Source organism: Notolabrus celidotus, chromosome 6 (assembly GCF_009762535.1).
Source record: "Notolabrus celidotus isolate fNotCel1 chromosome 6, fNotCel1.pri, whole genome shotgun sequence".
Classification (NCBI taxonomy): Eukaryota; Metazoa; Chordata; class Actinopteri; order Labriformes; family Labridae; genus Notolabrus; species Notolabrus celidotus.
The window spans coordinates 33,107,798-33,134,715 of record NC_048277.1 but is presented as its reverse complement, the minus strand read 5'-3'; the positions used below and the strand labels follow the sequence as shown (position 1 = coordinate 33,134,715).

The 26,918-nt window shown below is 40.6% G+C and overlaps 1 protein-coding gene across 1 annotated transcript in view; it reads left to right on the top strand.

Moving 5' to 3' along the window:
• si:dkey-106n21.1 (solute carrier family 23 member 1) overlaps positions 1-26,918 on the top strand; it is a 72,026-nt gene that overhangs the window by 30,717 nt on the left and 14,391 nt on the right. The window contains exons 6-8 of the mRNA XM_034685167.1: positions 651-768; positions 10,187-10,343; positions 20,526-20,779. Of these exons, the coding sequence (XP_034541058.1) occupies positions 651-768; positions 10,187-10,343; positions 20,526-20,779 (529 nt within the window). The remainder of the gene's footprint in view (positions 1-650; positions 769-10,186; positions 10,344-20,525; positions 20,780-26,918) is intronic.

The window sequence follows — 26,918 nt, the reverse complement described above, 5'->3', positions numbered from 1 at the left end:
GTGTGCCAAGCTGTCATGAAGGAAAAAGGGGGCTACTTTACAGAATCTAAAATATAAAACATATTCTGCTTTGTTTAACACTTTTTTGTGAATTAAATAATTCCATATATGTTCTTTCATAGTTTTGATGCCTTACGTATTGATCTTAAGTGTTTCATATAATTAAAATAAATACAAACCCTTGAATGAGAAGGTGTTTCCAAACTTTTGACAGGTAGTGTACATTTTTACTACAACAACCACATGTCCAGAGGCTATAGGTACAAAGTAAATGATGGAACGAGTTCTTCACCCCAAAGTCTGCAGCCTCCCCTCTGAAATAAAATACCTCATGACTCCCATGTTGGTGCTGAACAGCATGAAGTTTTTAAAAGGCAGAGAGCTGAGCAGTTTACAATCAAGACATGGACCCTTCATCACACTTTCACTGTTTCTTACTCATAATCCTTTACAAGATGACAAGTATCATGTTGGCATGCTGGCTGTGTAAAATGACATGTTTGCACTTGCTCTGATTTCCCTCTGACTATGATGTATGGGCATGCCATGCTTAAACACAATTACACAAGTAGCTGTAAGCGAGGGCCAGGCCTCGGGGGAAAAGAGTGTGAGTGACACATTTCGCTCTGTCTTCTGTTTTTTTCCCACAGCACGGTCTGTCTGATCCTCCTGTTCTCTCAGTATCTCAGCAAAGTCGATGTTCCAATGATTGCTTACAAGGATAAGAAGTGGAAGGTTTTCCAGTATCCGCTCTTCAAGCTCTTCTCTGTAAGTTTCCATCATTGTGCAGCTCTCATACATTCTTCCTGTTTTTGAATAGAGACAATAAATTGAAATTTAATTCTGCAGACGAAAGCCTGTACTACCTCTTATAACCTTCTCGCTTTGCATCAAACCTTTGCAGTTTGATGGCAATGCAAAGCAAAAATTACAATTCACAAGTAGCGCTGCAGAGACCACCAGTTCAGGGAAACTTTAGCCACATTGATGTGGACTCCAGGATGTCTTTTGTTCCTCTTCAGTGAGAAATAACCAAATCAAAGATTGCACTGCTTGCACATCCAGTATATGTGTTTATATCTCACTTCTGTGCAGGAAGTGTTGCTTCCTTCTGTGCATACCTGTATAATAAAACGTACACTTTATCCACTGAAACAGAGCGGATGTAAAAAGCTTTGTCGGGGATAAAAGGGTTCTCACAGTGGGAGACATCCTCTAGTCAGGGTGGGCCTGGAACAGGAAATTATACTCATGCAGAGTAATTTCATCATAGAGCCAAAAATCAAGATTTAACTTCTTTGAAGTCTGTGTAATACAATAACTGTCTTGTGAGCCATGCAAAGTGCTCACACCTTTCTCTTTATTTAAAACCAAATCACCGTGAACGTGACTGAGATTAAGATTTTTAAAAATCCCATACTCAGTGTCAGGTTAGTTATGTTTTATTGAAATTATGTTTCCAGGTTGTGCTTCACTTCCATCTAACTTTTGTGAATGAGATATCTCAGAAACACTTAATTAATGTGGCATATCGTCCAATTGGGCTCAGTGATGAAGGGACTAGAATTTGGGGGTCAAATGTCAAGTTCAATGTGACCTAAGAGATGTGACCTGTATGTAAAAGTTAGAAGTATTCCCAAAGCGCTGCATTCTTTAAGGCTAACAAGGGGCAACTCCATAAGCTGCAAAATACAGTCAGCTTTAGTATCAGTCTGGCAGGAAATGACTGTTTCTGGTTTAGTACCTCAGTAAACACTATCCCTTTTCAAACTGTCAGCAAAGGTGGCTCTGCAACAACTCTCCTTTATTATCCATGTCTCAGAGGCGTCAAGGTAAGACCGAGTTGTCCCACTGCTGTCGTAGCATCAGAGGTAGTAACAGATAATAGAGGCATCAAAGAGTCGAGTGTGTGTGTGCATGTTGGAGAGTGTGTGTGTGTGTGTGTGTGTGTGTGCTGCCATGACTGTGTGTTTTCGTCTCATGCTTCTGCAACACCCTAATGCAAAGTGAAATCACACAGTGGGGACACTAATATCACACCGCTGCGTGATCAATATGAAAGCTGAAAGCACAAAGACGTGATGACAGCAAAGTTTTGTTATTGTGCAAATGCAGACCCTCAAGAGTTATAACAATAATAATAATACATTTTATTTAAAGGCGCCTTTCTCGGCACTCAAGGACACTGCACAGATATATATATATACATACACAAATTTACATTAAAGGACACAAAATCAAAGTCAAAATGAAAACAATATAAACTAACAAAGTGGGAAGAAAAAGAATAGAAACAAAAATGACAGTGCAATTGGAGTCAGATGGAGTAGGCGGTTTGGAAAAGATATGTTTTGAGTTGTGATTTGAAATGGGGGAAAGAATCTGTGTTTCTGAGTTGAGGTGGCAATGAGTTCCAGAGACGGGGAGCAGAGCGGCTGAATGCTCGGCTCCCCATTGTGGTGAGACGGGCGGAGGGGACAGACAGGTGTATGGAGGAAGAGGATCTGAGGGAGCGGGAGGCAGTGGGAACATGGAGGAGGTCGGACAGATATGGGGGGGCGAGGTTGTGGATGGTCTTGAATGTTAACAGGAGGACTCTGAACTGAATACGGAACTGAACAGGGAGCCAGTGGAGCTGTTGGAGGACAGGAGTGATGTGGTGGATAGAGGGGGTTCGGGTAAGGATACGGGCAGCTGAATTCTGGACCAGTTGGAGTTTATAGAGGGATTTGTGAGGAAGGCCGAAGAGGAGAGAGTTGCAGTAGTCCAGACGGGAAGTGACAAGGCTTTGGACAAGGATGGCGGCAGTGTGGGGGGTGAGGGAGGGGCGAAGATGATTGATGTTACGAAGATGAAAGTAGGCAGTTCGGGTGATGTTATTGATGTGTGGTTGAAAGGATAATGTGCTGTCAAGGATGACACCCAGACTCTTAACCTGGGGGGAGGGTGAGACGGAGGAGTTATCAATGGTGAGGGAGAAGCTGTTGGATTTGGATAGAGTGGATTTGGTGCCAATGAGGAGAACCTCGGTTTTATTACTGTTTAATGTAAGGAAATAACCAGGTTTTTATTTCAGAGATGCAATCAGTGAGGGAGGTGGGCGGGAGAGTGGACGAGGGGTTAGTGGTGAGGTAGAGCTGGGTGTCATCTGCATAACAGTGGAAGTGAATGTTGAATTTGTGGAAGATATTACCGAGGGGAAGGAGGTAGATGATGAAGAGGAGGGGCCCCATGACAGAGCCCTGGGGCACCCCTGTAGCGACGGAGGAAGGAGTTGATTTAAAGGACTTGAGTTGAGTGAACTGTGTGCGGCCAGAGAGGTAAGTTGTGAACCAGTCTAACGGAGTGTGGGTGATACCAATGGAGGATAGCCGAGTAAGGAGAGTGGTGTGACAGATGGTATCGAAGAGTTCATGCTCTCAGTTGCTGTCTTCAAGTCTTTTCTCAGGATTGTGAACTTTTACGTTTGTTACCATTTGGAGCACAATAGAAAATAGAGCTGGATGTGCTTTGGGGGGTGAGTGATCACAAGATGGTGAAGGCCTGATTACTAGGAGTGACCCCAAATAGTCGAATATTTGACGATTCGTTCTAACAAGCCTTAGTCGACTGCCAATCTCATAGTCGAATATTTGCATATGAAACTTGGATCATTCCATTCAAACCATGGGGGTGCTCAATGTCTAATTTTACACTATTTTCCTGTTTCCCGTAAAAAAATAGTATCTCATGTATCCTATTGTTATATAAATATAGACTTATTTGATGTAATTCTGAGAACAGCTCTTGAAGTGTTAAATCTCCTTAAAGTGGTAATTAAATCTCCCCTGGTAATTAAAGGTGGACTCTCCCATTTAGCGGGACCTGTGGAGCAGACGTACCTCAGCTGGCCTTTAAATCTTTCTACGTTCATGGCAGCTCAAAATGTCAGGAAATAAAACTAGGAGCAGCTTCATGAAGAGGGCTGTGAGATCAAGGATTACCGGACCACACAAAAACTGTACGGGGCCAAAAGAACGAGGAGGAATACCCAAAGCTGTCCGAAGCCTCAAAAACAATCCACAGCATCCCATCCACCTCCACACCATCAGAGAGGATATTCTCACAGACAGGATTTACAAGTGACTCAAGTGGACAAAGACGCGATGAAAGACTGTTTTAAAAGGTTCTGTTAAGAGATTTAAAAACCCTTTAGCTGGTTCAGGTTTGATTTTGAACATTATACAAATGTTTAGTCTTAAGTTGGACAAACTACCCTCTGCAGTGCTGCTCTCTGCTGTGTGAACACTGTTTAAATATCTCCTGATTCCTTATTCTGTAATGGCGCGTTGTTCCATGTTTAACGGATGGTGGCCTTATTTGAGTTTTCTCTCCTTCATCACCTCGTTGTTTTTGCAATATAGATTTAAAAAATCCAAGTTTTATGCTTATAATATTCTGTTGTCCTTTTTACTTTAAGCTACGAGTTTCTTCATTGTAAAGGGTTATGTGTAATATTGTCATGCGGTCACCATCATGCAGACTTTGGGTCAATAAGGAAAAACAACAAACATTCGACTATTCGTCGACTATGGGCAAAATCTGATGCATCAGATTCGACTAAGCAAATCCTTAGTCGGGCTCACCCCTACTGATTACACAAAGCTTCAAATCTGTAGACCACAAACCACCTGCAACATGTTCATCTCTGACTATAATATGAGGGAATTAAAAACCCCAGTTATGACACAAACATAAGGGCATGTCCAACAGGATAAAATAATGAATTAATGACACATTGCATCTGAAAGGTTAAATGTCATCTTCATCATGAGTCACTTTATCTCAGGACTTTAAGTTTGTAAGTATAAAATGCTACTTTTTTCTAGGCTGCATAAACATTACACAGAAGTGACAGCGTGGACAAGAGACACCAGACAGTGATGAAGCAGCAATATACTTACAAATCCCCATATTTGGGGATTTAAACTATCTTTGCAGTTATCAACCATATTGTAGGTATTGTGTGCAGTCATGGCTATAATTGACTTTGCTTTATTTGACAGGAATATAGACAAGAACAAGAAACTTCATTCTGCTTTTTGTTTCCCTCAACAAACTTAGACACTTAAGGACCTGCAGCAGAAAGACCATTGCAACTTAATGTCAAGTCTAATCAATTTGATCTGGATATATCCCTGAATTTAAATCAAAAACATATGTACAGGTTTTACAGTCCCTTGAGGCAAAGATCAAGGAAGAGGAGACAGAGTGGTTATCACTAAATAGACTACATTCCATTAAGTAGTACCCCAATTTAAATAAAACTAGGACACTGTTTATAATGTTGATAAAACAAGATTTAAATCATTTGAACTATATGTCTGACTGAAAATAAAACATATCAAATGTTGAAACTGGAAAATTAAATTATTCTTTAAAATAAACATGCAAATTTTAATTTGATGCCAGGAACAAAAAAGTGGGAACGAGGACAACAAATTGAGGAAAAGGTAGTGTAATGCTAAAAAAAAACACCTGGAGGGACATCTCCCAAATGATGAGGTTAATTTGTAACACGTTAGTAACATGACTGGGTATTAAAGGTGCAATCCAGAGAGGCTCTCAGGAGTAATGTTGGGAAAGAGGTTCACCAATCTGAGAGTGACTGCATGAACAAATAAGAGGAGAATTTAAGAAGTATGTTTAACAGCGTAAAACTGCAAAGAATTATGGGATTTCATCATCTACAGTACATCATTTTATAAAAGGTTCAGAATCTGGAAAAATCTATGTACTAAAGGAACTAGGCCAAAAACCTAGGCCCCTATGCAGCTCTGCATTAAAAACAGACACGACTCTGTACTGGAAATCATTGCATGGGCTTAAAATTGCATTCAAAAACCATAGTCTGTGAATAGTCAATGCATACATAAATGTGGGTTGAAACTGTACCATGCAAAGACTATAACTATATATATATATACACAAAATCCAGAAATGCCGGCAACTCTTGGCACCATGCCTTTCTCACATGGGCTGAACCGAAGTGCAAACTGTCCTGTGGTCTGACAAATCAAAATTTAACATTATTTTTGGAAACCATGGACGCTGTATCCTCCGCTTTAAGGGAGAGGGACCATTTGGTTTATTATCACTACACAGTTTAAAAGCCACCATTGGTTATGGTATGAGGATGCATAAGTGCACACACCTTGGTGGGCTCCATTAATGCTGAACAATATGCACAGGTTTTGCAACTGAGGTTGTAGATACATGCATGACATGCTTAGAGAAGATGAAAGGAGTGGATCTTCTTTTGTTCACTTCCATTTTAAGGATTTTGCTTGCCTTGCATTTGACTTAAGCTAACACAACCCCAGTCAAAGTCTCTAGTGGGATTATTTGAGCCCCATGTCTAAGCCCCTAAACTGTAGCCCCTTGTGATTGCAGTTATTATCTGTCATGCAGCGGTCCCCCATGGTGATGGACACACATACAGATTTTTTTCCTTTATTTCTAACCTCTATGTACCCAAGGATGAGCTTTCAGTCAAGCACACATGCTCTTTTTAGCATCCACCCATCTGCTTTACATGTGTTGATGTGCATACCTTGACATGCTGACAGCCTGACCATGATCCTTTACCATTTATCCATTAGGAGTCAGTGGATCCATATGCTGCTTTACGTGCAAAAGAGGAAAAATGCCCTTTAAGTTGTTTTATTAATACAAACTGGTCTCACCAGACAAAACCAAACCTTAAAATCAGCTATGTCTGAGTAGTGTCCAGTCACAGATCACTCTCTTCATCTTGTGGCACTATTATCAATCATCCTGTGAACAAATCCTGCTGCCATCGCCATTTTAACAGTGCAACACATGCTCCTTCCTAAGCGTGAAAGTTACACCCAGCTGTATCATAGACAAGGCTCAAATCTAACTGGTTTACAGTGCATTAGTTTAGGTGTGTTGTAACTTTTCAGCACCCTTAAGTCCAGGATAAGGTTTTGAACCAGGCCGTAAACATGTTTATTAGTGCTGCAAAAATCGTCTTTTTTGAATGGGTGTGTATGTGGTTTCCAGTTTTTTCTGCAGCCAACCTCAAGTGGACGCTTGATGAACTGCAGTTTTTAGCACTTTCACATGGGCTTCATATTTGAAAACTGGAGGTTGCGGCTTGGGTACAACGCAAAATCTAATTTCAAACCAGGTGGAAAGCTAAGCCTATGACTCTTATATTGGTTGGAGGTATCTGAGCTTTAGATGAGAAATTGTTCTCTCTTTAAAGCTCAATGGTATTAGTTATTATTTCCCTAGATGTCATATAGGATAGTGAGGAATGTGCTTATAGGCACAAAATAAATGCTTAGCAATGATGAAGGTTGAAAGAATGTCAGAAACATAAAACTGAAGGCCTCTGAGTCAGTTTGACTGCAGGGTTTCATCTTAGGAATGCTCTATGTACAGCAGAGTGACTCACCGCCTGTGAAACCCAGCAATAACGAAAAAGACAAACAGCCCACCATCCCCCTTGCTCCCCTCCACAAAGGCCTCCTGATCTGAGCAAACAGAGTTAAGTTTTGACTTTTCATTAAAATGAATTGTTTATCATCAAATGAAGCCATAGAATAATAAAACACTGCAGGTTTTAGCATTAAGGAATGAAGCTTATAGCAGCTGAGATACAACCCACCTGCTGTACCTGAAGTACAAATCTCTTGCCAAGTCACATTTATCATTAATTAATTCATATTAAATAACATAAGCTGACACTTAAAACCACACTGGATGTACATCAGTGGATACATATGACACCTACAGATTCCCGCTCTGTTTATCTTTCTGTTGGATCCTCTGTAGATAACATCAAAAAGTAATCAAGTAGTTACGAAGAGTACATTTTTTCTGGCAAGTTTTTCTGCCCTCAAGCCTCTGTTTGTCTTTCTTATGATGACTGAAACTCTCTGCTCCCCTTTAATCCCTCTACAAACGCAGTCTCTGCTGCTCACATGTGCCGGAGACATGCTGTACAGACACCAAAATGTATGCAAATGATAAACAGGAGAAAAAAGAGTGATGAATAGAACACTCAAAGAAAGTCATTGCTGGTGCTTAGGGTCCAGATGTGGAAACCTCTTATTGTTTTGATGAGGCTGTGAAAGAGACCCTTTGCAGGAAGCTTCTAACCCATCAGCGGAGGGCTCAGTTAGACAAATGATGGTGGACCAGTAGAATACTTCGGACTGTAGGATTTATGTACAGTGGAGCAAAAAAGGATTTAGTCAGCCACTGATTTTGCAAGTTCTCCCACTTAGAAAGATGAGAGAGGTCTGTAATTTTCATCAGAGGGACACTTCAACTATGAGAGACAAAATGAGAAAAAAAATCCAGGAAATCACATTGTAGGATTTTTAAAGAATTTATTTGTAAATTATGGTGGAAAATAAATATTTGGTCACCCACAAACAAGCAAGATTTCTGGCCCTCACAGACCTGTAACTTCTTCTTTACGAAGCTCTTCTGTCCTCCACTCGTTACCTGTATTAATGGCACCTGTTTGAACTCGTTATCTGTATAAAAGACACCTGTCCACAGCCTCAAACAGTCAGACTCCAAACTCAACCATGGCCAAGACCAAAGAGCTGTTGAAGGACACCAGGAAGAAAATTGTGGACCTGCACCAGGCTGGGAAGAGTGAATCTACAATAGGCAAGCAGGTTGGTGTGAATAAATCAACTGTGGGAGCAATTGTAAGAAAATGGAAGACATACAAGACCATTGATAATCTCCCTCGATCTGGGGCCCCAGGCAAGATCTCATCCCGTGGGGTCAAAATGATCATGAGAACGGTTAGCAAAAATCCCAGAACTACACGGAGGGACCTGAGGAATGACCTGCAGAGAGCTGGGTCCAAAGTAACAAAGGCTACCGACGCACAAGTATGTGGGGCTCAAGTCCGCGTCAGCCCCTGCTGCCTTAAGTCTGCTGCTCTCTACTGCTGCTTCTTTATCCTCCCTCTTTTTTTATGCAAGTGGCAACCTCCGGCCAGGATAATTGAAGCTAATGCGGAAGTGTTAAAAACTGCAGTTTATGGGCACCGTTGGCCTATCGGTCTAAGTGCGCCCCATATAAAGAGGCTATAGCCCTTGTAGCAGAGGTCGCAGGTTTGAGTCTTGCTTCGACCATTTCATGCATGTCCTTCCCAACTCTCTACTCCTCACATTTCAGCTGTCCTGTCCATTAAAGGCACAAATGACCCAAAAATATAACAAATAAATATAAAAAAAACAACAACAAAAAACCCTGCAGTTTCTCAAGTGTCCACTGGAGGCTGGCACCAGAAGTACCGGAAACCACATACACACTAATATAAAAAAGCTGATTATTACAGCAGATATCAACGTGTTTACAGCCTGGTACAAAAAGGAGTGTAGTCTGGATAGCTAATTTCTTGATCGACACACACTGTACTGGGGGGATACTTTTCATCATGCGGCAGTTTTGAAGATATTACAATTATGAGTTTTCCATTATGAGAGGCACAGCTGACTTGATTGACAGGCGGGAAGACTGTAGCTGTTGGCAAGGAGGCTCAAAGCCCACCTCTTTACCTCACAATAGCTTGATGGATGTTAGGTTGAGTTCTGCGTTTACAGTATGGTTCCTGCCTACGATCAGCTTCAAAACAACGTCCATTATTTATACAGTCTCTGGTTTTATGGCGAGTGGGAATCAGGGTGAAGAACAACTACCACCCCAACTATGAACTATTTATGTACATGCTACTACAACATGCTTATTTTTTTGTACAATATCAATGTTTTAGTCTTTCAAAAACATGGTTATTGTTACTACCGGTGTATTGCAACAGCCCTTCTTTACACTGTTTTTCCAAAACGAATAAGTTGGGTCCAAGACAGACCGCAGCCAGTTTCTCACAGTAAGATGTGCCAGAAGTTTGGCTGTTCTCCTTATGTTTCTAATAAAAGGTACAAAAACCAAATGTTTGTTTGCTGAAGAGGTAATAACAAAATCTGATCCACTTCTGAGTAAGACAGCGTACAACTAAACAATCACCAAGTTAATAAACAAACAGCTTATACACACTCTGATACGATGTGACATTGAGAGGGTCTGAAAGAGTTTTAATCATGTACTGTGCGTTACATGTTGCACATGTTTCTGCATCTGATGTTTTTCCTAGGCTTTGTTTGGGATGTGTGGAGCCTGGCTGGTCTGCTTCTTGCTCACCATCTTTGACGTCCTTCCTTCAAAGTCCAATGAGTACGGCTTCTCAGCCAGGACGGACATCAGCCTGGATGCTGTCACAAACTCCCCCTGGTTCCACGTTCCTTACCCAGGTGAGTGCATACATATATCTACTAAAACACAAAGAACTGAGCATGGATTATTCAGTTTATTTATATGTTTGCATAGAGGATGGTTTGACTGTGAAAAAATGTAGTTTCTGTCTTGATAAGTCATGCTGACATTTATAATAGCACTGTTTGACAGATCATCCCTGTAGTTGAATAAACAGTTCCCAAACTGTCAAAGACTGGAGAACATTTTGGAGAGATGTGGTTTCTTATAATTTAGGAAAGTCACCCGTCTGCTCACAATTAATCTCATCACTGAGAAACATCCAAACCATATGCAAACAGAGGACGTTCTGTAGCTTGACTCAAGGTTGCACAACTGTCGTTTCCCAAGCAAGGACCACGCCGTCAACGGAGTGGGATTTGACAGTTATTTTATTGATTTACTGGAAGTGATTCTAAATTTGACGTAGAAGAAAACACAATGTGCCGTACAGTTTGTTTAAAGGCTGTCGCAACTACAGTAAAAAAGCAGCCAACATTAAAAGAATCATTTTCATCACATATGACAGGAAAGAGTCACCGGGGAAAGCTAATAATGTTCTCCAGTTCTCCTCGCTGTGGATAATGTGTAGGCTGCAATATCTCCTGTCTTATTCAACTAACATCAACACCAACACAGCAAGACAGCAGGCTACAGCCTAACTCTTCACTCTGAGGTTACAACAACTGCAGTGTGCTAAAGCTGCACAAGTCACTCTACACTGTTACACCATACCTGTCCCTCCTAATGCAAACACAGGAAGGAAATAATGTTGCAGCCAGGCTCCTGACTAGTTCCAGGAAGAGGGATCACATCAGCCCTGTCTTGGCTTTCCTCCACTTGCTTCCAATTCGCTTCAGAATTGATTTTAATCAATCCTATATAACTGACCTCCTGAGGCCTTACAAAACCTCCAGGCCTCTGAGGTCCTCTGACATGGGTCTCCTGGCAGTTTCCCAGTCAAAATATAAACTGAAGGGCAACCACACTTTTAATGTAAAGGCCCCATGTCTTTGGAACAGCCTCCCCTCCTCAGTGAGGTTGACTCTTCTCTGTTGACTCTTTTAAGACTCGCCTCAAAACTCACTTTTAGATTTTAGCATTTTACATCTGAGTCCTCTTGCCCTACATAGGTTTCAATTCCCAATGCTACACTTTCCTTGTTGTTTGTCTCTTTTTCAAATAACTGTTTGGTTTGGTCTCACATTGTGTTTTTTATTTTATTTTATTTATTGATTTAATTCTTCTTTTTGAATGTATTGTACAGCACTTTGGCCATCTTCTGCTGTGTTTTTAAATGTGCTTTATAAATAAACTTGACTTGAATGTTCACAACAAGATAAGGGAATATTAAATATCACCTTAAATGTTACACATACAATTTTAATGATGCCTTAAGTGCTGTGATTTTAAATAATAACAAATATCAACTCATTTCTCTCACCCCAAAATAATGCAACAGAAGTATGCCAGCTGAAATAAACAAAGGCACTGTATTTGCATCGTACTAAGCAACATAAATAAGCATGATAGACTTAAAGCTAGGGTTGGTAGTCTCGGAAAACTAGCATGAATTTGAACGTAGCTTTTCCTCATGACTCCGTCTAACCCCTCCCCTCCTCCCTCAGAGCTCCTCCAAAACGACGCCCCCCCCCCGCTCACATGCACGAGCGCCGCTGACTTGCGACCATATGATCATGACTGATTCAAAACTGGTACTACAAATAAATATGGCTAGTACTTACAACTGTCATTCTAGCATTATCCAGTTGTACCAGTGACACGATATCAGGAGAAAAGTTATAACACATATAATACTGTAACAGCTCTACTGTTTGTTAAATGTGTTCAGCGTAGATGCTCTTAATTCCTACAGTGTTGACAGTCAGTGAAGGCATCAGGAGAGTTGTAGAGTGTGTGAGCGGGAGAGAGGAGAGACAAGAGGAGAAGTTTTTCTTTCATTCAAACATTGATTGTTGTTTTGTTGGTTGGCGTGATCACGGCCGACAGTGACCGGTTATTAAAGCTCAACGTGTTCACGAATCGGCTCGTCATCACTACAGCGTCCGGGCGGACGCTACAATACATATACATTTCTGTAGGACTTAGTAAATGTCATTCATTCTTCTGCTTGTCAGAGCCCCCGTGGTGAGAGCTTTTTAGACTCTGATCCGGACTACAGTCCTGAGCAAAGCACCTCATCGGGTCAGAGGGGACAGGCCCGAGGTCGAGCGAAAGGGGCAGTCAGTAGAGTCAGGGGAAGCAGCGGCAGGGGACGGGGACTCGGAGTGCACGCCGGGGAAATGTACACGCAGGAGGAGGGCAGAACAGCAGGACGAGATTTGAATGGTTTAAAATTTTGGCACCCAAAAAAGGCGGATTGGTTGGTGTTTTCCCAGGTTTACTCCGGCTGTAGATAGCAGCTTTTTTTCACTCTTTTTTTAAGAACACATCATGTATTGATTGCCATCAGGACGTAAAGATCATTTTAACCAGTATAACAAAAAGTGTATCTAAATCTGATTACCAACCCCAGCTTTGAGTAATGGACTCTGAGCAAAACAAGTTGTGTAATCTTATTGCACATTCATTTTTTTTTGGTTGTTTTTTGTTTGTTTTTTTACAGACGAAAAAATCGATTAAATGATAAATCAAGTGTGTTGTGAAAATATCAGAGATTTTATTTTTAACCCGTATCGCCCAGCCCTAACTTTTAGGCATTGAACTTCTTGCTGTTGTTGATTTGGGGAAGCTTAGTAGGGGATCAACTGTACCTGCCAAGCACAACCTAAAGGAGAAAATAAATAAATAGAAAGAAAAAGGGAGGGAGGGAATGGCGCAGAATGTAAGCACGAAAGGGTAGGAGAGGGGTAGGTTTGACTTTATAAGAGTGCTGGAAGAGGTGCAGTTGAGGTGAGTATACCTGCTACTGAAACTGTGCTCTCAAGCATCACTACATGAACTGCCACAAAGGTGGGGTGAATTAAACTCTTGATCTAATTCCTAAATACATCTGCTAAACACTTAATTTAGTAATAATGATGATATTTCTAGTAAATAACATTCTAATCACACGGAGTCAAGAGGCCTCCAGAGAGCAGTCATTGTGCCACATACACTCTGCAGGGTGTTTATGCAGAACATGGTTTAAGAAAGTATATTGTCTCATATTGTGACAGTGATTAAGGTGATAATTATGTATATATAGAAAACTATTCAATAACCAGATGTGTTTAAAGTGCTTTACAGAGGCAGCTAAATAAAAAGGCACAGGTCATAAAGTCATGACTGACAGCAAAGATTTAGACATCAAGAATATTCTAAAAGACTTTAACACAACTTTGAAATTAAATCAATGTTGATAGATGCAGTCAGTTCTTTCATGAAGAACTAGGATTTACTGACGTGTCTGACAGAGACTGACAATAATTATAATCACAGAAAAATGAAACACCAAATCCAGCAGGTTTGACTTATCCTTGAATGAACCCCAACCCCCTCCCTCCATGTGTGGCAGACTTTAATGCTGAGGGGCAGATATTGTCAGCTGATCTGGCGGTGATTATGCAGGGACTTATAATAAGTCTGCTGTATAAAAAAAAAAGAAAGCTCTTTCAGGTCATGCAGACATCTGGGCTGTGTCAGGGTTCATGTATTGCAGTCAAATAATCACATAAATAAAACAGAATTTACAAACAGAACAGAAATTATGACCAATTATCAAATTGTATAACTGATGTGACAGAAGTGAGTGTATTTATACTTTACTGAGTTTGTGAGAAAATGTTTCTTCCAATGGTTTTAAGCCGTTAACAAGTAAATACTGGTTGACATGTGGTTTAAAAGATGCTGTTTTGTTTGACATGATCTTTATAGGAACCTTTATTAGGTGATGTCTGTCTGAAACAACACACTGCTCTTATGTTTAAGAACATATTTGTCAAACTTACTTAACGTAAGTTTGGAACATATTACTTTCCGGGTGAGTGATATGTCCTGCAATGACATGCATATAAAATAACATGTCAGTATTACCCAGTACACATCCTTTAACACATGATTCATAGTGCCTGGGGATACAGCAGACACATGCCAGCTGGGTTTTTCAAGTATTCTCCAATCTGGCATGTTTAAGTGATCATATGCTTGAGTGTGAAGACAGAAGCATTCTCATGGGTGGGACAAAGTTTACATTTGAGCTTTCAAGGTAATGATTACCTCCAAGAGAAACTGTTTTCACAAGCCAAAGAAGCTGTCTTGTCTTGGTGAAAGCTTTTTCCTGTGATTTTTTTTTTTGAATTAAGTTAGAATAACAGTCACATTATGGCCCTGTCACACCTTGAGGATTAAGCCAGCGTTTTCCTGACGTATCAACAAGCCTCTAAAACGCTGAAATACACTGATGTTTTTTTAATCAATTTTGGGCGTATTGTAATGATCACCTTCTGTACTGTCTCTTTAAGTGACATTTGCTGTATGTTAGTTACCTTGGTAATCTAAGGTCAAGACTGGGGTCAGAGCAGAGTCATCTTCCTGCCCGCATGCTGCTGGACCGAAAGCAGGGAGAGCATTTTGGGCCTGATCTACTAAGATCCCAAATAACGAGCGCTAATTTGCGTGTGCAAATAATAATTTTGCACGTGCTATTTCTGGGCGTGTTGCGGGTGATCTACTAAGACTGCGTGCGCAAATGATAACGAGTGCAAAAGTGGTGCGGATCGCCCTATTTTACGAGGATTTTGCGTGTGCTATCGGCTGTCACCATGTAGAGTTTGAGAGAACAGAGTGGCCTTAAGCAATAAATGAAGTTTGAAGACATGGAGTTGGAAGTTTTAGTGGAGGAGGGAAATAAACACATCGGTGAACTCCAGCAGAGACATCTCAGTGTTAGAAACGCGATTTGGGAGGCCATCTGTGAAAAGGTGAATGCTGTGAGAAAAAACAAAAGATCTGCCAATGAAATAAACACATCTACTCTACTCCAAAACGCAATCAGTGTTTTGATGGAGTTTAGAGAGCGATTTGATGAGGCTTAGTCTGCCACTCTTGCTCTAGAAAAGTTAGGCGTCACTTAGATGAAGACAGTCGCCTCACTGTACCAGGGAGCAACTTCCGGGTGAACGTTTTCAATGCCTGATATCATCATCATCCAGCAACTGTCCCAAAGATTCACCAGCTTAAATGGAACTGGGTACATGTTTGAGGCAATTCACCCCAACACACTGCTACAAGCAAGAGATGAGGAGTTACGCAGAGCTGCCTGGCGCAGCTCAGTGAGCGCTCATTCTCCAAGTTAAAACTAACTAAAAACCCCTTGATGAGCACGATGGGACAGGAGAGACTGAGTGGACATGTCATGTTATTTATTGAGAATGACAGATCAAAGAAAATGAACATACAGCGCATCGTGGACAAGTACGCGGAGCTTAAGGCTCGTCCAAACAGTGGTGAGTAGGCCGAGTACTTCATATTGATTTTTTGTTTGTATGTGAACATGTGGGCCGCTGTGCCAATTTGACTAAACTTTATATCTGTTGATACAGTGACCTACTGTGCTCTCATTAGTTGAAAAAGTTAAAGTGGGTGTCAGAATGATGCGGCCGCTATCCGTGGTGCTGAACTGCTTTGAATTTGTGTTATTTTATTATTATTATTTTGTTATCTTGGTTTGATTGACTAAAACATTAAGTAATGCTTGTAAGCCCAGCTTTGGGGGCATGTTGTAAAGCGATGTTATGATGAGCGTTGCAGTGACCGCAGCCATGTGTGCGTAACGCTGTGCCAGTTTGCACCTCCCTTTCAAACGTGCTAAATATAGACGCAAATACAGTGGGCGCTATCTGCTTCAGGTTGACATTGAGACATTGAGAATGTTAGAAATAATGATTTTTAGTTGAAATAATAATTTTTTCCTTCAAACTTTGCTTTCATCGAGGAATGCTCCCTTTGCAGCAATTACAGCATTGCAGACCTGTGGCATTCTAGCTGTTAATTTGTTGAGGGAATCTGAAGACATTTCACCTCACGCTTCCTGAAGCACCTCCCACAAGTTGGATTGGCTTGATGGACACTTCTTGGGTACCATACAGCGAAGCTGCTCCCACAACAGCTCAATGGGGTTGAGATCTGGTGACTGCGCTGTCCACTCCATTACAGACAGAATACCAGCGGCCTGCTTCTTCCCTAAATAGTTCTTGCATAATCTGGAAGTGTGCTTTGGGTCATTGTCCTGTTGTAGGAGGAAATTGGCTCCAATCAAGCGCTGTCCACAGAGTATGGCATGGCATTGCAAAATTGAGTGATAGCCTTCCTTATTCAAAATCCCTTTTATCTTGTACAAATCTTCCACTTTACCAGCACCAAGGCAGCCCCAGACCATCACATTACCTCCACCATGCTTAACAAATTGCGTCAGGCACTCTTCCAGCATCTTTTCACTTGTTCTGCATCTCACTAATGTTCTTCTGTGTGATCCAAACACCTCAAACTTCAATTCGTCTGTCCATAACACTTTTTTCCAATCTTCCTCTGTCCAATGTCTGTGTTCTTTTGCCCATATTAATCTTTTCCTTTTATTGGCCAGTCTCAGATATGGCCTTTTCTTTGCCACTCTGCCAAGAAGGCCAGCATCACGGAGTCGCCTCTTCACTGTAGACGTTGACACTGGCGTTTTGCGGGTACCATTTAATGAAGCTGTCAGTTCAGGACCTGTCAGGTGTCTATTTCTCAAACTAGAGACTCTACTGTACTTGTCTTCTTGTTCAGTTGTGCACCGGGGCCTCCCACTTCTCTTTCTACTCTGGTTAGAGCCTGTTTGTGCTGTTCTCTGAAGGGAGTAGTACACATCGTTGTAGGAAATGTTCAGTTTCTTGGAAATTTCTCGCATGGAATATCCTTCATTTCTAAGAACAAGAATAGACTGTCGAGTTTCATATGAAAGTTCTCTTTTTCTGGCCATTCTGAGAGTATAATCGAACCCACAAATGTGATACTCCAGATACTCAACTAGCTCAAAGAAAGGCCAGTTTTATAGCTTCTCTAACCAGCAAAACTTTTTCAGGTGTGCTAACGTAACTGCACAAGGGTTTTCAAGATGTTTCTAGTCATCCATTAGCTTTCTAACGCAATTAGCAAACACAATGTACCATTAGAACACTGGAGTGATGTTTACTGGAAATGAGCCTCTATACACCTTTGTAGATATTCCATTAAAAACCCGATGTTTGCAGCTAGAATAGTCATTTGCAGCATTAACAATGTATAGAGTGTATTTCTGATTAATTTAATGTTATCTTCATTGAAAAAAACAGTGCTGATCTTTCAAAAATAAGGACATTTCTAAGTGACCCCAAACTTTTGAACGGTAGTGTACTTGAATTGGTTATTAAAAAACTCTGCAGTCTCTCTCTGTTAGAACATGAGCCGTGGAGAGTGTCAGAGGAGTGAAACCAGCAGGAGCACAGCGTCTGCTCTTTACAAGAAGTCACACTTCTTGACCGCAGTGCTTTTAAAAACGTCACATTTTGAACTTAATTTAAACCAGTAACAGCAGCTTTATCGTTGAACACCACCAGACTCCAACATGCTGGCTTCAGCTTCAGCTGCTGTTTCATAGGCTCTGCTATTTGACGGTGTGAGGGCTCCAAGGCTTCTTACACTCACACGCACGCACACACACAGCTGTGTGCGAGTGATAGTGTGCCTACAACTTATGGCAGGCGTGTGCCAGACGTATGACCCGTACACTGCATGCACAAAATTGTTCGACTTACTCACCGTACTACGACGTATACCAGCGTGCTTCAGCATGCTCTTAACTTATAAAAAATGTACCTATAACTAATGCGACGTACGCCAGGGTACTTGCCAGATTTTTTAAACGCCTGCATACGCTGGCTAAATCGTCATGGTGTGACAGAGCCATTACCAAGAAAAAAAACCTCTCATGGCTCACAGCTTTCAAAACAGGTTTACCCATCAAAACAGAAGAATTTTATTGCAGATGCATCTAAGACACATTCTTTTTTAATGTTATCTTGAGTGAAAGAGGGACATATTTTGCAGCATTTTGCAGAACAGACTGAGATACAGGTGGATTTTGAATATAGTCACAATACATGGAATAAATGTTCTTATTAACTTAGAATGAGCAACTCTACTGCATGACGAGCAGGTCGCCTCCAACAGAGACCACTAGGGGTAAGCCTGACTAAGGATTTGCTTAGTCGAATCTGATTCATCAGATTTTGCCCATAGTCGACGAATATTCGAATGTTTGTTGTTTTTCCTTATTGACCCAAAGTCTGCATGATGGTGACCGCATGACAATATTACACATAACCCTTTACAATGAAGAGACTCATAGCTTAAAGTAAAAGGGACAACAGAATATTATGAGCATAAACTTAGATTTTTTTAATCTATATTGCAAAAACAACGAGGTGATGAAGGAGAGAAAACTCAAATAAGGCCGCCATCCGTTAAACATGGAACAACGCGCCGTTATAGAATAAGGAATCAGGAGATATTTAAACAGTGTTAACACAGAGGAGAGCAGCGCTGCAGAGGGTAGTCTGTCCAACTTAAGGCTAAACATTTGTATAATGTTCAAAATCAAACCTGAACCAGCTATAGGGTTTTTAAATCTCTTAACAGAACCTTTTAAAACAGTCTTTCATCGCGTCTTGGTCCGCTTGAGTCTTTTCAAATTGTACGTGAGGAAAACCATCGTGTGTACGTGCAGAAGTGTTGACTGTAAATCCTGTCTATGAGAATATCCTCTCTGATGGCGTGGAGGTGGATGGGATGCTGTGGATTGTTTTTGAGGTTTCGGACAGCTTTCGGTATTCCTCCTCGTTCTTTTGGCCCCGTACAGTTTTTGTGTGGTCCGGTAATCCTTGATCTCACAGCCCTCTTTATGAAGCTGCTCCTCGTCTTCATCACTATTTTTTAAGGATCATCTGAAGTTTTATTTCCTGACATTTTGAGCTACCATGAACGTAGAAGGATTTAAAGGCCAGCTGAGGTACGTCTGCTCCACAGGTCCTGCTAAATGGTCCACCTTTAATTACCAGGGGAGATTTAATTACCACTTTAAAGAGATTTAACACTTCCAGAGCTGTTCTCAGAATTACATTAAATAAGTCTATATTTATATAAAAATAGGATTTGTGAGACACTATTTTTTACGGGAAACAGGAAAATAATGTAAAATTAGACATTGAGCACCCCCATGGTTTGAATGGAATGATCCACATTTCATATGCAAATATTCGACTATGAGATTGGCCGTCGACTAAGGCTCGTTAGAACGAATCGTCGAATATTCAACTATTTGGGGTCACCCCTAGAGACTACCATCTTGCACCGTCATGTTTCTACCGCAGCACAGAACAGACAAACTAGATACATACAGGTTTTTGTATTTAGTGAGTGGCCATGCAAAAAGCACAGTTTGAAAGACAAATAAAGGAAATGGAGGATCATACTCATCATGCCTCACAGTAGCTTCTTGTCTTTGGCGGACTCCGTCACCTCACAGACAGGATCTTATCGCTAGATATCACGAAATAGTCCAATTTCTACACATTATACCTTTAAAGTTTAACTACTGATCATCAAAACCTCAAGTCTGTGCTTCGCTCATGATGAAGAACTGAAGAATCTTTTAAGGTTGTTGAGTTGTAAGAAGCAAGCCAGCAGCCCACATTCACTCATTGAGTTATTGACTGTGAAATTAAGTCTATCAGGGAAATCTGGTTTCCGCTGTGACGGCTGAAAAGTTCAGGACATTAAGAACTTGTAAAAATATTAGGAAATTAAATCAAACCAGCTTTTTTGATCTGTCCAGATGGTTGGCTAAACGACAGTCAGCATGGCGTCATGTTAGCCTTCGGTTAAGCAGATGTTGAGGGTCACAGCGTGCTCATAAATAATCCAGTGGTTTAAGAGAACAAATAAAATACCCATCTCGTAACAATCAAACCCTCATGGCTATTGAGGTCATCTTGGAGTCTGTAGGCCAGTCCTTCAATCGCAACAAAAGATAGAGTGTCCTGTAATCGTGTGAGCTATTGCTGCAGGACACACATCCAAGGCGAGATCCAAATCTGAACCACTGAAGTACAAAGCTCAGAGTTTGTGTTCATGGAAGTTAAAGTGCACCTTCTCTGTTCCCATAGGTCAATGGGGTATGCCGACAGTGAGTGTGTCTTCAGTGTTGGGCATGATGGCTGGTGTCCTAGCATCAACCATGGAATCAATCGGGGACTACTACGCGTGTGCACGCTTGTCCGGCGCCCCTCCGCCACCAACTCACGCAATAAATCGAGGCATCGCCGTGGAGGGCATCGGCTGCATCCTGGCTGCTCTGTGGGGAACGGGGAACGGCACCACGTCCTACAGCCAAAACATTGCTGCACTTGGCATAACTAAGGTACCCATCAGAAGTGTTTGATCTTGTTAAAGTTGCATGAATAATTTTTCTGTTTACAATTTTTGAGGACATAAGAACTTTCTGTAAGGTCAACAAACCTAAAGACCAATCTGATGTCACTGGTGCTAGCAAACACCACCTCGACAAGCTACAAAGAACATATCTACACCTGTCGCTGCTCAGTGTTCCCTCACTGGCAATCGGTAACTGTGTTTTGTTGTCACCCTTGCTAGTTAGCACCAGACTTACTGGTCAACTAAACTTCAGTTTAGCCACCTACCACTAGCTGGGGGTATAGCTTCGGTTGATGGCTACTCCCACGGTGCTAAAATGCCTTATATAGCCAATATTATATGACACATGCACTACCAGTCAAAAGTTTGGACACACCTTCTCATTCAATTTTTATTTTTTATTTTAATTATTTTCAACATTGTAGTTTAATACTGAAGACATCAAAACTATAAAATAACATGGTTTGGCCATAATCTGGATTACAACAGTACTCAAATAGGGCTATCCATTGTGTGCTAACCCTACCTCTGAACAACACAACTGATGGTCTCAAACACATTAAGAAGGCAAGTCCTTCTACAAATGAACTTGTGTCAAGGCTCATGTTAATTAGAAACCATTCCAGGAGACCACTTCATGAAGCAGACTGAGAGAATACCAAGAGTGTGCAAAGCTGTCATGAAGGAAAAAGGGGGCTACTTTACAGAATCTAAAATATAAAACACATTCTGCTTTGTTTAACACTTTTTTGTTCATTAAATAATTCCATATATGTTCTTTCATAGTTTTGATGTCTTTGGTATTAATCTACAGTGTTTCAAATAATTAAAATAAATACAAACCCTTGAATGAGAAGGTGTTTCCAAACTTTTGACTGGTAGTGTATGTTGCAAGGTAGAGAAAGCACATGGCATTTCATAGCTGCTTACGTTCTGAAAGTATTTTGATCTAGAGATAAAGTTGTATGTAGGCCGTGTCTAGTTAAATGGCATATAAGTGTGACCAGCACAGGCATGTAGAAGTTCACCTGCAAGTGGGACCAAAGGATAGCTGTGTTTGCAACATTCTGCAAAACCAACGAGACATAATTTACCGGCAGACGCTGTGATCTCTTGTTTAGCATGCTCAATTTCAGCTGTTTTATGAGTGCTTTCTTTTCTTTAGCTTGGCTAGCTGGAATTTAAATTTCCATTTGGGCATCTGGGACTTCTGACCATCCCTAGCTGCTGCTACTACAATAAAGGGTTGATGGGAGCAAAGATTGTAAACCGTGAAGTTAATCATTGTATAATCAAAAACGAGACCTTAAAGAGTGGTAAAGTCCAAAAGATCTCACGTGATCTTATTGGAGTGGAAGGGAACACAACAGCAATTTATCGTAGTAATCCTTCACTGTGAGAATACCAGTCTGGTTGAAAACTGTTTGGAAGAAGCTGTCAACTCTCAAATTCACAACAGAGCAACCTTCAGTCTTAATAATTTGCCAATGTCGACCAATATTAGCCTCAAAGCTTGAGGTCTCTCTGGGACTTGGAACAATGCTTGGAGGCTCTGTCTGCTGGTGGTCAGTCATACCATGGTGATACTTTCCTATCCAAATTGTAAATCCTACATATTGAATGTGTTTTAAATTTCTAAGTACTTCCAAGGAGACTCTGCAGACAGTTTGTAGGTATTACAACCAGATTTGTAACATCTTTAAACAGTCACATAAACAGGATCATAATTCCAGGTCCCAGAACAGATGTCTCCACGAACAGTAGCTTTGGGTAAATCTGAGTTAAAATGGCCCAGAACGTCTGTGGACTGAGCGTTAGTGATTGTTTCTAATGGTTTGTGCATAAAAATGTCATTTTACTTCATCGTCACATTTATTTTCAATTCACAGAAAAAAGAAAAATCTGATTAAGTGCGGCTTTAACAACATTTTGTTCCAGAGATTTATTAACTGCATAAATAAATCACTTCGATAAAAGAATCAACACAAACTAAATAAAATGTGGTGCTATCAATTGAATTTGAAAGGTCCTGTAACCACTTTCACATTTTCCAACCCAAACCCTAACCATTTCACGCTGAGAGGGTAATCCGTGTCTCCACCTGGCACAGTGCTGTCATGGTTAACTGCCTGAGATCTTCTCTTTGAAGATCCAGCTGTCTCTGTTTGGATTCAGTAAAAACGCAACTGGACTTAAGTGAGCTCAACATCTCAAAGGGTCTTTAGAGAGGAGATCTTTGTGACTTGTTGTACCAGTCTATCTGCGTACTGCAGCTGTGAAGACTAAGTGGTAAGAGGTTATAAATAATGTCATTTACAGTTTTACGAAGGGGTTTAAATGTTCAGATTTGAGTTATCCACTGTTTTTCCAAATCCTCTGGCTTTTTTGATCGCAACTGTGATTGTCATACTAATTCCAGACTTCACTCACAGTCACACTGTTAGAGCATGTGACATTCTGTAGTACTTCTGCACATGTGATGCACAAAGTTATGTGCTCAGTGCCCAGAGGAGATGAAAGAGGACAGACTCAGTGACTGGTGGAATGTAGAAGTGAAGCTGATTTATGGGGATTTCATGTCTGTCTAGTTGAGAGATTTGCCAGCTGGGTGGTGCTTCTCCAGTAACAACATTGATTTCATGTTGATGGTGTGGATACACAAATAATAAATATGCTCTGGCGTTATCCAGACTCATGGTGCTTACAGTAAATGTCAGCTGAATCTCTGCTCAGAATGATACGAGCGTGGATTTCCTTCAGTTTAATGGTTATTAGACTGGGGTGGGCGAAACTTGAGCTGCAGTAAATGCTTCTTTTCACCTCCCCTGTCTTAAGAGCTAAGAAAAAGTTTGATCTGTGCTAACGATACCCTTTTAAAGTAAGGAAAAGGCTGCAAAACAATAAACTAATATAGACTTTTTATGTTTGAGTTAAACACCTAGCAGACTGAATTTATTACCCACATTCCACTGCAAAACAGACGCGTTGTTAAAGATTATCAACAGTAAAAAATAAAAGACTTAAAGATGACATATCATGCAAAATTGACTTTTTAATGGTTCGTAAATATGTGTCCCTGGCATGTCTACAAACCCCCCGAGAATGAAAAAAATCCATTCTGCCCCTGTTTTGATTTCTACACCTTTCTGTAAATGTGTGTGAAACGAGCCGTTTCAGACTTCCGTGTTTTTGTTACGTAACAACAATATCCGGTCTGTCACGGAGTCAGAGCTCGGAGCTTGTTCAGCCCATAGACTGTATAAAATAATACTGAATCACTCCTCCGTTTTTCATTACCTGCACAAATGTGTGGTAACAAGGAGCTTAGGAGGGAGGCATGCTAGTTGTAGGCTGTCTTAATGAACACAAAGGTCGGTTTTACTCCCCACGTCTGCAGATTTGAAGATCTAGTGGATGATTTTTATTTATCATAGATAAGTGCTAGCGCTAGTTAGCATAGCTACATGTCGTAGCTGTAGCTGTGTACCAAGACACACGTCTACATACTGACAAATAAAACAACAAGAAACACTAAATCTGTGACCAATCCTTCAGAAAGGTCCTGCTGCCTTTCTGGTAGAGGTTGGTTTTACTCCCCAGGCCTGCAGATTTGTAGATCTAGTGGATGATTTTTATTTATCATGGATAAGTGCTAGCGCTAGTTAGCATAGCCACATAGCTACATGTTCGTAGCTGTGTACCAAGACACACGTCAACATACTGATAAATAAAACAACAAGAAACACTAAATCTGTGACCAATCCTTCAGAAAGGTCCTGCTACAGGCGCCTCTCCGTCAGGATCAGATTCTGGATCAGATTCAGAGGGTTGAAGTAACGTGATCTCTGAGCAGCCGTGTATATTCAGCCAACATGTAAACATTAGATCAACGTGCTGGACAGCCGAGGCACATCCACTTCCTGAGGGGGCGTGGTCAGAGAGAAAACAGAGTGTTCTGAGGAGGACTGAAGAAGAGGGCTTTTCAGGCATGCCAAAATCTGATTTCAAAGTGTTTTTTTGAGCATAAACTTTAAAGACATGTTTTGGGGACCCTTAGACCAATATATATTGATGAATAAAGTGTGATATGTCACCTTTAATATTTAGTGTGGAAGTTGAGTCAAGCCAAGAATTGAAGTATTGCAGAATGTTATAAATAATGTAACAAAGCTCATATGAGCAGGATAGAACAATCAAACTACATATGAAGTATGGCAAAAATATAATAATGTTCAGCAGGAAGAAAAAAAAAATGTTACTAATAAAAAAGTGTATTTTTCCAACAAAAATATAAAAGATAAATGAACAAATAAAACACTGGGGCGGATATTTGTTGCTATATCAGTGTGTTGTGGATAAATGAGACAGGTCATGATGGGTGCCTGAGCAGACAAAGCCGAAAGGATTCAAAACACATGGAGCAGATGTCCTAAGAGGGTGCTCTCCCTTGGAAGTAGAGATAAGAATTTTTGAAGTGTACAAATAAGATCTACTTAACAGGAGTAAGGACGTCTCGTTAGATAAAATATTGGTCAGCAAAGCCCCTGTTTGAAGAAGTTGAAAAAAGATGTACAGCTTAGTTTGCATCCAGCCTGCGGCCTCTTTCCTGCATATCATTTCCCCACTCCCTCCTAGTTTCCCCACTGGCCACTGTCCTCTCCTCTATAAAATAAAGGTGTAAAAGCCCTAAAAATACAGCTTAAAAAAAACTAAATTAGCTGCTCAAACAGCCTCATAAAAGATTTGATATGGAATGGAGTGTATGTTAAATTATGGATGTTTTCTTGAATTAGTAGTTAGACAGATCTTTAATTTGCCCTGACCCTTATTTATTTTAAATTGTTTTAAATTGTACACCTGCTGCACACTTTATTAAGACAGTTTTTTGCTTAGACTTGATTTAAACTGAAAGTTTTCAGATACAGATCCCTGAATAACATCATCACTTAATGAGCCACTACAAGACAACATCATCATCATTTTTCAGGAGAATCTCTTTTTTCTTAATTAGATTCTAAATGCTTAATGCTTAAAGCTGGGGTTGGTAATCAGATTTAGATACACTTTTTGTTATACTGGTTAAAATGATCTTTACGTCCAGATGGCAATCAATACATAATGTGTTCTTAAAAAAGAGCGAAGAAAAGCTGCTATCTACAGCCGGAGTAAACCTGGGAAAACACCAACCAATCAGCCTTTTTTGGGTGCCAAAATTTTAAACCAATCAAATCCCGTCCTGCCGTTCTGCCCGCCTCCTGCGCGTACATTTCCTCAGCGTGCACTCCTCCGAGTCCCCGTCTCCTGCCTCTGCCTCCCCTGCCTCTACTGACCTCCCTTCTTCCCTCCACCTCTCTGTGCCCCCTGCCCGTCTCAGCACCATGGGGAGCAGAGCTTTCAGTCGCTCTGCTCCCCAACTCTGGAACTCACTCCCACCTGACATCCGTAACTCCGACTCACTACCCCTGTTCAAATCCAAACTTAAAACTCACCTGTTTCAAATTGCATTCCTTGTCTGATTGCACTGCCTCATTTGAACTTGATCTAACTCTGCTTGTTTTTATTTATTTCATCACGTTGTTTTTATTTATTGTGTTTTAATCTGTCTGTAAAGTGACCTTGAGTGCTTTGAAAGGCACTTCTAAATAAAATGTATTATTATTATTATTATTATTTTTATTATTAATATTATCTCATCATTTTTACATTTTATCAAATGGTCATAACTTTTTTTAATTTGGTCATTTTTTCAGACCAATTATGTTGATTAACCCTCCAATTATCCTTGGGGTCAATTGGACCCCATTCAATGTTTAACGTCTCTCTCTTTCGGCTTCTTATTTCATGACTTTTCCTAATTTAATGGGGGCAGCTAGGAAAACTAAATTAAAATGTTGATATGTTCCAATTTCCCGTGAAAAATAAATTACGCATTGGTGTTCCATGGGGTCAATTTGACCCCAGGCTGTTTTAGCTGTATATAACATAAGAAATATCACAATTTGTTTAGGATGATATTGAGGTCACTGTAACCAAGGACACTTCCTTGTGACTGCATGAGCTGGGATTGAACTACCAACCTTTAGATTGAGATATAATATTTCCAGCCACCATGTCTCTAAAGACTT